Raw genomic sequence first — 12,418 nt, 5'->3', positions numbered from 1 at the left:
GAAACCTGGAAAGAGACCTGATCCCCACAGCAGCACAAAACAGCTCAGCAAAAGCCTACATCGACCTCAGTGAGAAATTACTTGACTTTCAATTAAAAAATATCCACTGGAAAACGGAACAGGAGGAGTATTTCTTCTGGCATCCTGACCAAGCGAAGGCAAGAGAGAGGCACTGAGCTGTTCACTTGGACACACAAAGAAGCCTAGTTTAGCCATCCAAGTATGGTGAACTCAAACACAAAATGGATAGGGATGTTTAAGCATGTCCCCGACAGACAGCAGCTAAGCAAGGGATTTCAGAATTGCAGTTCTGGATTTTAGTAAATCCTGCTTTAAGCATTTAAGTCCTTAATTGGATCTTGCCCTAAACACCTTCCTGCAGGTGCAAAATACATGGCTAAATGCCTAAATATGCTGGCTACATCATTCATTGTCTCAGGGTCACTAGAAGACAGCTTTCTGAAAACCCTTGTATATAATGGATTATCTGTTTTTCTGAACCAGTATTACAATCATCATAAGAATCTGTAATCTTAATACAATGAGAAGAATATGTCATGTAATTACTGGAACGCCTACCAGCAGTGATTAGTTCTCCACTGCTTCTTTTTAATTAATGTTTACCCTTACAATACATAGAACATGCTGCAAACAATACGAAGTATTTTTTCCTCCATCCAAAGAATTGCAGAAGTTACCTGATAGTCCAAGATGCTAAATCCAAGTCCCATACTCCCCTTCTCCAGCTCAATGCACTGTACTTCTGTTTCCCACATTGCCAAAGATGAGCTCTGCATCTCTTCCATACTCTGACCCTCATCAGCTCTTTCCAAAGTTGTTCCTTCTGTGTCTGAGGAGCCAATGAATCCAAGTTCTACATGACCCTGACAAAAACAGTAAACATTCATCAATAAAATGAAATCACTTGAGATTCTTTAGAGACAAAACCCTGCTTACAAAAAACAAGATAAAACCTAAGTGATGTATCTCTAAACACAGAAGGGCAAGCACACAGGAGATTTAACAAACTCTGATAAACCTAGCAGAAAATTCAAATATCCTTTATAACTAAACTGCAAATATTTTAAGCAACTCACTAGAAAAATATTTTAAAAAATAGAATTTCTGCCAAATAATAATCTTCAAAGAACTTTATTAGTATATACATCCAAACATACAGGAAACACATGCTATTAAATGGTATGTCTTAAATATGCCTTCATTAAATGTAATCATATATTTAATAAACATTTAATAAAAGCAACAACAAACAAATACGTACACACAGCATGTTCTTCAGTCTCTTCTTCACTTGGTTTCATAGAGAAGTTTAGAAACTATAAGCTGAATATGATGCCTTGCTCAGAACTCAGAGTTAACTGATTCTCTTTTCATAAAATTACTATTGCTTCATATATTGCACCCTAGGCCATTCCTACAGTGCTTAGCTCACCAGGCTGCCCAGAGCTAAGCACTTACTAGCAACAGAAGTGTCAGTCAAGGAATGCAAACACAGTTATGCACAACATAAATCCAGAAAGCAAAGTTCAAAACTAGATAAAATACATTCAGATTCTAAAGAGCCCACAGTTCAACTTGCTATACTACTGTATCTTCCTACAGAACAAGAAGTACAGTACTTAGAAAGATAGCCCTACATCCTAGAATATTTTTGCCTATGACCAGCCAGGATTCATATCTTCTGGTAGCCTAAAAAATAGCCAATAAACATTATTTGCTATTTCCTATTTGTCTGGCTCCAATAAAAAAAATATTAAAATATATTTCTAATCACGTAGAAGAACTTAATATTTCTCTTTTTTTCGCAAGGCAATTATCATTTTCAGCGACTGTTTGAAGACAAAATACCTTTTCTGTGAGCTGAACCTCAGAAAGGCTTAGACTCTCCAGTATTTCTGGTTGAGTGACAGGTGGAGCTACTGGACGACAGCACACCATTGTCACCTTAATAGGCAGCTCTTTCAAGATATTGACCACATCCTTGTGGTTTTCTCCAAGCAGAGAAATCTCATTCACCTCAATAAATAAAGAATACACAGTGGTTAGAACTATAGAGTATTTTAAACACAATAACAAAAATGAGTTAAAAAACCCCAAGCAAATCCCAACTCACTAATCATCTTGTTAAAAAATAAAAGCGACAAAAATTCCCATGCTAATAGACACTTTTAACCCATAATTTCTACTCAATTTGGTGCTCAGCACCAAGGTGCATACTGAATTGAAGGTATAGTATTTTAAATTGCATGGCACCACCCTACAAACACTACGCACAGTGTAGCTTCATGTCTCTCATATTCATGCAAACTAAATTCACATCTTAATTCTAAGAAAAGCAATTAGGTGTTTAGTCCCTTCACTGAGTTGGGATAGTCCTATCCAATCTTAATGCTTTCACTACATATTCTCTTTTGATGACTGTCTTGGTTTCAGCTGGGATAGGGTTAATTTATTCTCAATAGCTGTGAAGTGCTATGTTTTGGATTCAGCACAAGAATAACTTTAATAACGCAGCAATATTTTGGTTGCTGCTAAGCTGTATCAAGGACTTTTTGATGTCTTATGCTCTGCCAGTGAGGAAGTACAAAAAAAGAAAGAAAAGCTATGAGGGAGCACAGCTGGGGTAAGTGACCCAAACTGGCCAAAGCAATATTCCACACCCTAGAGCATCATGCCCCCAGTATATTAACTGGGGAGTTAACTGGAAGGTGCACTGATCAATGGGTCAGGGACAGGGTCTGGCATGGGTCAGCAGGTGGTGAAGACTTCCATTGTGCATCACTTGAAGGTTTTTTATCCCTTTTTGCTATGATGATGATGATGATTATACTTTACTTTGTTTAAATTATTAAACTGCCATTATGTCAACTTACAAGGTTTTATTTTTGATTCTTCTCTTCATCCCACCAGGCTGGGGATTAGTGCTGTGGGTAAGCAAGTGGGTGCATAGTGCTTACTTGCCAGCCGAGCTTAGACCATGACAGAGACACGGAACTGTACTGAAAAATCAGCTGAGAAATCTATGTACGCACATAAATATATATAAGCACATATGAAGTTGACGACTCAAACACTAACTGGCAGGCTGTTATTCCCATGGTCATAACCTATGAGAAGAAACTTACTGCTCAAAAACCTTACTGGATGTACACTAAGATAAAGCAGTACTTTATCTTACTTCCAACAGCTCATCTCCACTGAACAGCTTGCCACTTCGTCCAACCGGCCCTTCAGGTAAGATAGATCTGATGAAATGATGGCCCACTGTAGCTTCAAGGCTTATGCCTAACCCACTGCTTTCACTAAATTTGCTAACCACAGCCACCTAAATAAGATGAAGAAATGGTTACATTTGTCATATTTACAGCCAGATCTATTGTTTTCCATTTCAATTTACATGCAACAAAGTCAAAATTCCAGAAATGAGAAACCAGAAATATTATCATATAATGGGGACAATCAGGTAAAAACAGACTCATTAATCAGTTATTGGCATTGATCACACCACTTTGCAATAAATGGGAACCGCTTATGGCAACAATATATCTAATAATACATATTTCTGCATTTATGACATGCAATTTGCACTATCTCCTAAACTGAGATGCTATTTTTCTTCTGTATCTACAGTATACGTTCTATGCATTATTTACACCATTATGTGAAATAATTTATACTGTGCAGAATGAGAATGAACTTTCAAGTCTAGCTAATGAAGGGAGTTTTGAAGTTCATACTAAATATTATTTTTTCTCTAATACACATTTGTCATCCTAAGCTAGAAAATCGGTGAGACAATAGTCACGGGCACAGTAATCTCAACAAGACTGTTATGGTTTTGATAAAATAGAGAAAAATACATATCTACATTCAAAGTCTATAATTAAAATAATCTCAACATACAAAGGAGCGCATGTGCAATTTTCATACATGAAATACAATACAAACATATTTCTATCCATACGTTGTCAACATAATAGATGCATGGATGAAATAGATACATATTTAACAATAGTAAACAAAATTTACATACCACTATTTCATAATTCGAACCCATAATTCTCTGCCATTTTATCTTTGCAGCTGCTTCTTCTGTATTAGTTAGCTGGAAATCTAAAATTTATATTTAAGATTACTGTGACAAAGAATTAAAAAACCTAGTCAACTCCTATAACTGATAAAGTATATGGAATACACACAATGACACAATCACTCCCATGATGTCAGAACTCTCCTAAAAACGTGGCATGTTTAATCTCACCAAGCTTTACCAGAGCAAAAACTCACAAAGCAGAATTAAGATTTTAATCATGCAAAACTAACAGCATATTTTCAATGACATGAAGTTCAGTCAAATAGTATGTAGCTAGGAAGAAAGGACAATACTTGCCTCAGACATGAGTCAATTTTTTTGCAATTTTTCAAGATAATAATACAAAGGAAATGAAAAGGTTGCATTCAAGCCCTATGTTAAATCACACTACACATGGGCTGATCAGATTGATTCAGGGGGATGGCTAAAATACTTAAAACTAAACTGCACATTGATCCTTTTGGACAGACCTTATATTTTACAGAGAATGTCGAAAAGACACAATCTGGAGATTTTTTTAAAAATTATTTTTAAAATGAGCAAAACTGTGAAAGACTTTTCAGAAACTGTAAGCCTTAGAGGTCAGTAATGGAACCCAAGAAGACCAATCTCTTTGGTTTTTCCTCCCTAGACTCACATATATGCTCACATACAATGAGATTAAATTTCAACAGCTAAAGAACCGCAACAAACTTGGAAAGGAAGGAAGGGAGAGAAGTATAGTGACAGAGAGACAGGACAGGTAGCAAACAGTCATAAATCTTAATTTGATTGGAAGTTTATTTGCAGGTTTGAAAAACAGAAAAATGTTTTCCTCCTGCTCCTTTTCCCTTCATCAACATCGTCTAGGCTCTATGGCAGAAACCAATAAAAAGCATTAAATATTACATGTATTTAGCTACAACAGCCAACAAACATAGCAGGTTTAAGAGGATCCTACATATTCAAAGTCCATGGTGTGGGCTGTGTCTACAGTAAGTATCAAACTCTTCAGATCTGAGTGCTCATCACAGGCAAAGGCAAGAACCTTCATTAGAAGGTTTCTTTTTTCATAAGAAAGTTCTCAAATTCCACTGATTTCAGTAAGAATAGAAAATTATTAAGAACCTAGGACAGGGTTTCAAGTCTAGTCACGGCTCAGAGACATTACTAAATACAAAGTGAGATGTTACATGGCATTTAAATGTGACAACAGCTTCCCCAAAACCAAGACCCAGCAGTATCTGAAGGAAAGACATTAAAAAGAAATTCCTTCAGCTATCCAAGAAAATCAGAAAGCATGAGGTATTACAGAACTTTTCAGTTCCCTCTTTTACTCCGGAAGCACAAAAATGTTACCCATGAAGTTACATCTGAATCTGAAAAGCATATCATCACACAGGGCTTCTGAAATGCCAAACAGTGTTCTAGGAGATCAAGCAGGAAAAAAATACCCAGTGGAAAATAGGAATTTTGACAAAGAGTACGGGAAAATTTGGAGAATATCAGTGTACCAGAACTGACTGAGTTTCAGACATTACCAGAGAATACTAAATGAAATAAATGTAATCTTAAGAATTTGTGAAAAGGAAATTTATCAGATATAGAAGTTCTGGAACTATAGCTGGGCAGCTGCAGACAACTAGAAAGATAACAGGGAATGGGAAGAAATTTTTTTTTTTATCTAGACTAGACTAAAAAGAGTAGATATGCAAAGCTAGACTAGGAGAGAGTTCAGCAAGTAGCCAAAGCAGACGGGTTCAGGTGATATCTTCAGCATACCATTATTTTTAGACACATACAGTAATCCTGCTCCTACAGCACTTACGATTAAGAGTGCTTTACTACTTTGGCTTTCTAATTCTTCCTCAGCTACAGAGCTCGCAGAAGATGGAAAGACACACAAAACACTTGATCTTTGCATAAGCACACAGAAGTGCATTTTCACATAAAAAAATATTAAACCTTGAGAACCTGTTTCCTGTTGTTTCATGTCATCTCCAATATTTACCACTCTGGCACTGCAAGGCAGTGATGGGGATCCCTGTTCTGTTTCATTGTTATCTGAAAAAAAGAAGAAATCTTTTCAGCTATTTAGCTATTTCATATGTTACAATACTCATCAAGCTCACAGGTATGCTCTGAAACACCAACTCTCTCTTTCACTGGACTTCAGAGTACCCAGATTTAGCAAATGGAATCTGGCACAGGTAGCCCAGAAGAAACATCACATTTTGATGATATCGTCTACTGTAAATGCTTTGCCTTCTCCAGTGAGTTTTCAATGAAAAAAAATGTACAAAAAACCCAGCACAAATATCAGTACCTGCATTTCTATGAATGAATGAAAATACACATAAATATAATATTCTTTAGCATTCTTGTAATAATTTTTTTTTTCTTAATGAAATTATAAAAGCTGACACTGGAAACAAAAATGCTTCAGCCTTGAAGACCTGCACACCTGACACACTTTTCACATGTAGAAAACCTCTCCTACCACCAAGTTTTATTATATATTTTACTGCCTGTCCGATGTCTTAAACACTTGCTGGCTGGAGAAACAGGATTCAGAAAACTTGGTCTACACTTCTTGTTAAACGTGGGAGAGGATGACACACAGGTAACATGCTACTGGCTCTGAAAATCTTGTGTGAGATGGGGATTAGGCCTCCATTGATTACTTGTGACATACTTTCATTGACATCAAACTATAACACAAGCAGCTGTCTTGTGCTTCTAGCCCCTGTGCAGATAGCTTCCATTCAAACATACTGACTTTCAAGATGTGGCACATATACTCAAATATATGTAGAATATGTATAATAAAGCTGCACTAATCTCGTGTCATCAGCAGCAAAATTACTACTGCTCTTTTTACACATGCATTATCAATGCCCAATCAGCCCATAAATACAGTCTACTTCTCTCTGCAGTTTGCAACAGGCAAGAGTAAAAGGGGATGAGATTGATTATGGTCATCAAGGAGGGTATTTCTCTAATTACTTTTGAATGCAGCTCTCACTCTTGAGCATGAATTGCATTTGCTGCCTTCATTCAAACATCTGAAGGATCAAAGTTTTGAAGCAATTCAGCCAGAAGGGCAATGCAGAGAACTTTCAATGCTCACCTTGAAAATGTAGCAAATAATTCCACTGTGTCTAAAAGATTAATCAAACTGTAGTAGACAAAATTCCACCTTCATGTATAGCAGCTCAGACATCTGTAATAGCCACCCAGAATGAATCTGGCCCATTTTATTTACAATTTACAATTGAGAAGAAAAACATTCAATCCAACTTTACAGCAAAGCCAGTTTTAATTACCTTTGGTTCTGGTACTATCCATTGCTTGGAATAGCAAGTCCTTTTCAACAGGAGTACTGAAGTCCTCCTGGGGTGGAATACGATTTTCCTGCTTAAGACCCCTTCTGATCAAAGTGAGCTGAACTGTTTGTCCTGTGTGCCGCAAAACGTCAACTGCTTGCTGGTTAGTAAAACCCTGAAGATTTGTTCCATCCACCTGCAGGATTAAGCAGCCTTTCAATTCACCCAGGGAGAAAAAGTTCAGAGTAAAACAATGCAGTGAGCTCTCAGCATCTGTTAGCCTAAGCAAAAACTGAGTGGAGGGGCAAGCACAAAACCCATACAACTTTATGTAATTGGATGTGCTAAGCACTCCCACTGGAGTACCCTAAAGCTAGGTGACAACCAGCACCAAAGAGGGGATGAGTGCCCGCCATGGTGTGGCCAGGCAGATGTGCTCTGCAACGTGGTAGAGGATACAGCATGTGCTGTGCAGGGCACATTGTGCACCTGTCCACTCAACCACTTCAGCCACCCCCACCTCTGAGGAGAAAATGGGTGAATAAACCGACACAGCCATGGCTACGAGCTCTGGAGAGAGAAGAGTAAGGAGACACACATTGATTCATTCTGGTAGACAGACCTTCAGAGTGCAGCCATTCTGAGGTCAAGTAAACTTGAGAGAACTATACTATACTATACTATACTATACTATACTATACTATACTATACTATACTATACTATACTATACTATACTATACTATACTATACTATACTAATGGACATCGTGAAGTCCAATTTCCAAACAGAATACTGTTGCAACTAGACAGATGTTATAGCTGGTTCATCATTTGAATAAAGAATAAAATGTTGGTCTTCTCTGTCTGAAACTATTTGATTATCTTCTTAATTATTTTTTTTTTAAATTCAAAACTTCAGCATTTCTCAATTCTTTCCCATCATCCCTATCTAGCACCCACCATATTTTATTCTTCTCCCTGCGAACTCCATAATATCCTATTAGTTCTACATCTACCCCACAGTGCCTTAAATTTCTCAAATACTTCTTGCAATACTATGCTCTTTGACTCCTGTATTTGTTTCTGCCTACCTACACAATACACATAATTTTAAGTCCTCCTATATGAAGAATTAATTCCCTGGACCCTTAGTTATTTGTTGTCCTTCTCTGAAATCCTTCTAAATCTAAAGTAACTAAAAATCAGGTGGGACTATTTAGTTTTTCCTCCACACTTAAATAAATCCTATTTTAAAAATGTTTTTTATTCTTCTGTGTCTGAGATCACTGAAATAATTTTCTCCCCCTGCATTTGCAGGAGAAGATGAAAATGGAATAATGGAATAATCCATTTTAGCCATTTGTACTCAGCATGTAAATCATTACAAAAAAGATATACAATTCCACAAAAAAAAACACGCAGGCACTTCTGGAGAGAGACCATTACCTGTTCTTAGTCCTATCTTCACACAAATGCAAGGACAGATCTATGAGAGACAGAAAAATGCACTCCCTGCATTCAGGACCTGATTTCCACCACAGAACCAACAGTTTATGGATGAAAATGTGTTCTTCTTACTCTGAAGAACTAAAACTTTATTGATGCACTTTTTAAAATAATTTTGAAAACAGTTTGAATCAATTTGAATCAAATTTTGAAATTTCAGACTTACTTCCTTCTGATATGGAGCGTATATAATGATATGTTCTCACATACAATGCAGACTTTTTTTAAAGAAATACAAGTTACGTACAGGTCACATAATCAGAAAGCATGTGATGAGATACTCTGTCAGAAAAGGACTGCAGCACTGATCCTAACTATTTTATACAAGTACTACATGAGCATTTCTTTGCAATATAAAGAAGCAGAGTCTTGTAGACAAGCAATCCCAGTTCTCCCTGCGTTTACTTACAACTATAATTTGATCTCCCACATGGATCCTGCCATCATGTTCAACAGCACTGCCTTTTGTAATACTTTTCACAAAGATACCAGAAGGTTCTGGGATAAAAGAACAGGGAAAATTAAGTTAACTAATTTATTAAGAAACAATTTAAATAATGCAACTAAAAGCATCAGTCAAAGCAGGGGAAAATATAAAAGAAAACACAATCTCTAAGTACGATAATAAAAGAATCATAAAAAAAGCAATGATTTAAGAAAAACATATATTATTATCGTCATAAAGAATGAGTTAGATTAATGTCTGTTTGCACTGGATCAGGTTTCGTTTAAAACCTCACAACACCAAATTCACAATTCTTGATGCAAAACAAGAAATATTCTAACATACTTTAATCTAAATGTTGGAACCAACAGACAAAAAATACATCTTTGATTTTTGCCAAATGTGAACAGAAAATTCAGTTTGAGTACACTAATCCGGTAATTTCTGAATTTCCTGTGTACTTAAAAATAGCTTAAGAAAATGCATGTTTGGATTGCCAAATTAAGAATATTATAAGAAACAGGACAACTTACAGTTGAACCAGTTTTTACCTTCAGTTATCACTATGAGATAAAAAGGCCATAAAAGTTTTAAAAACCCCAAAGAAACTAGAAAATTAAACAAAAGAACCCCATGAAATCTCTTAGTTACTAACTAGTTACTCCTTTTGAATCAGAATGAAATTCTTATCAATTTCTGATTTTCAATCAGAAATAATTTATGATGTGCTAGCAGCATTATACACATTGTTTAAAAATTAATAACAATGTCTAAAAAATATTTAGAATGCTGTTGTGTTGCCGGGTAAGAAGGCTATTTCTAGAAAAAAAGGGCTCAACTTATTTTACCATTATTTCACAAGCACAAGTTTAGCCAAAAGTGAAGATAAAAACTGATTTTAAAAATACCGAGTTGGGATTTTATAATAATATTGATTGCTTTTATTCTGAACATCCTTTTTACAAAGGAAAACAATTATGCTTCCTTTATAAATTTCAAACGGATTTTAGATGGTTAGTGTTTTTTCTAAGAGAAGCTAAACAAAAATAAAGTCTTTGATGCACGTATACCATAATATTCATTCGACTGCATAATAAAGTGCAGGAATCAACAACTACCTGATATCTTGTCTCCAATGTAACCAGCAATAGTTATTCCTAAACCCTGGTTGTTTTTAGTGAGTTCAACATTAAATTTCTCCCCATCTTCACAGCTAGCAATAGAAGCATCATCCTGAAAAGAAAAGAGGATTACAAACGACACTTTTTTTCTTTAAAGATTCACCACATTCTTTAATGTCAGTAACACATAAAATTAGATACAAACACAAAAAAACAAAGTATGAAATTTGCTTCTCTTCTTATTTGCTGTTCATCAAAGAAGCCAGAAGTAGGTAACATTCCTCATGGTAAAGCAATGCAGGGCACGTCATATCCTCCTCACCCCACCACTCTGGGACACATATTACCTTTAATCTATCAGATAGTTTTTAATGGCTAAAATAACTGGGGAAATAAGTACAAATTGAATAATGAATTTCTTGTACAGTAAGTTACATATATAAGTATATGAATATGTAGCTTGCTGCCTTTCCAGCAGAAAAGCCATTCTCCTCAGAACCAGTGTTAGAGTGCTGTGTTATCAAAAAGACAAAAAATCCCCAAACTGTATTTTGTATTCTATTTGTCCAAATTTCTCTTCATTAACTATAGGTATCTTTTTAAAACTTGCAAGTTTAAAATATACTGAAAGCTATTATTAGTCAGGCAATTACATTTCTTGCTTTTGAAAGACTTAAAAATTTTGTTCTAGACTGTAACAATTATACTTCCAGCTAGCTAAATAAATACAATCTTCATTAATACCTGCTATAACTCTGAATTTCAATAACAACGAATTTTGAGACTATTTAATTACATACTGATAATGAATGTGGAATACATATTAAAATCCCATTTTAACAACAGGGGAATCTGTATTAAGTTTTTATTCTGTCCCTTCTGCATGCCAAATAGCAGCACATTTTTTTTGAGTGCCAATACGGCAACCAGGCAGATACTAACTAAACCCAGTTTGACTACGTAAGTATGAGCCAAAAAAGACTTAAGGAGAGCTATGATGCTACTTGCCAAAAAATAATCTGATTTGAGCTCTTTATCAGATAAAGCACAAATTAAACACAAGAAAAATAAATTTCTAATGCATTAATCATCCCTCTGATTGAAAACAAAGGATTGTTTTGGCCACAGGTAATGCCACTAAAAAAGATCTAATTCCGATAGCCTCAGGAATTTTTACAGGATAGACGTGCAGGTAATATGACAAGAAGTGTCCATTTTGCAAAGTCATTTTGGTCTCAATAATAGTTTTAAGAGTATCATGAAGACTCTGTCCACATTGTATCTGATAGCAAGAAACTAAAAAATCAAGCCGTTTGAATCATCAAATTCACTCCAGACTCAAATCAGTGAGTTTTGCATGATTGCTAACACAGTGCCCCTTTCAAGAATGTGCCTTTGTGTAGGCAGGAGCTGATTAAAAACAGCCTGCCTCCTGCCACGAGAGAAGTACCAGGAAAGACATATTGAAACCTAAGCAAATTGGGAAGGTGGCAAAAACCTCAAATTTGCCCTTTTTTCTGCTTTGAGCTATTTGACAGTAGCAGAAATTGTATATATTCGGCAGCTGCAGATACATCTTTTACGATTGCATCATATAATCTCAAAAAGGCAAATACTGCAGAAATATACACAGATTAAATTCAGCTTTTATTTTGAGAGATATCAATGCCTTTATCTAAAATGCAGAAAGGTTTTACATGCCTCATATAAAAGACTCTAAGACACAAAAGTACCAGTTTGTCACTCATCTTTGATGCTTAGAAGCCTCCGTGTTAATACTAGCTTTCTTTGCCTTATAGCTCCAAAATAGGATGAAATCATGTTAGGGTTTCACAGACATCACTACAATGGACAAAATGATGGTACCACCATCACCAATTGTTACATAATAATAATGCATAAATTGCAAGGACTTCTCTTCTGATGT

The 12,418-nt window shown here is 35.7% G+C and overlaps 1 protein-coding gene across 12 annotated transcripts in view; it reads right to left on the bottom strand.

The window, feature by feature from the left end:
• MPDZ (multiple PDZ domain crumbs cell polarity complex component) overlaps window positions 1-12,418 on the bottom strand; it is a 99,330-nt gene that overhangs the window by 61,098 nt on the left and 25,814 nt on the right. For 10 of the 12 annotated variants that reach the window (XM_079330452.1, XM_079330453.1, XM_079330448.1 and 7 more), the window contains exons 9-16: window positions 10,489-10,603; window positions 9,335-9,423; window positions 7,420-7,615; window positions 6,059-6,157; window positions 4,055-4,134; window positions 3,200-3,346; window positions 1,870-2,037; window positions 699-884 (exon numbers count right to left, since the gene is read on the bottom strand). In XM_079330452.1, coding sequence (XP_079186578.1) covers window positions 699-884; window positions 1,870-2,037; window positions 3,200-3,346; window positions 4,055-4,134; window positions 6,059-6,157; window positions 7,420-7,615; window positions 9,335-9,423; window positions 10,489-10,603 — 1,080 coding nt within the window. The remainder of the gene's footprint in view (window positions 1-698; window positions 885-1,869; window positions 2,038-3,199; window positions 3,347-4,054; window positions 4,135-6,058; window positions 6,158-7,419; window positions 7,616-9,334; window positions 9,424-10,488; window positions 10,604-12,418) is intronic. The other 2 variants (XM_079330456.1, XM_079330450.1) reach the window with 1 other exon arrangement.

Source organism: Erithacus rubecula, assembly GCF_903797595.1.
Source record: "Erithacus rubecula genome assembly, chromosome: Z".
Classification (NCBI taxonomy): domain Eukaryota; kingdom Metazoa; phylum Chordata; class Aves; order Passeriformes; family Muscicapidae; genus Erithacus; species Erithacus rubecula.
The sequence above is the reverse complement of the archived record's forward strand: the minus strand, read 5'-3'. Positions and strand labels throughout refer to the sequence as shown.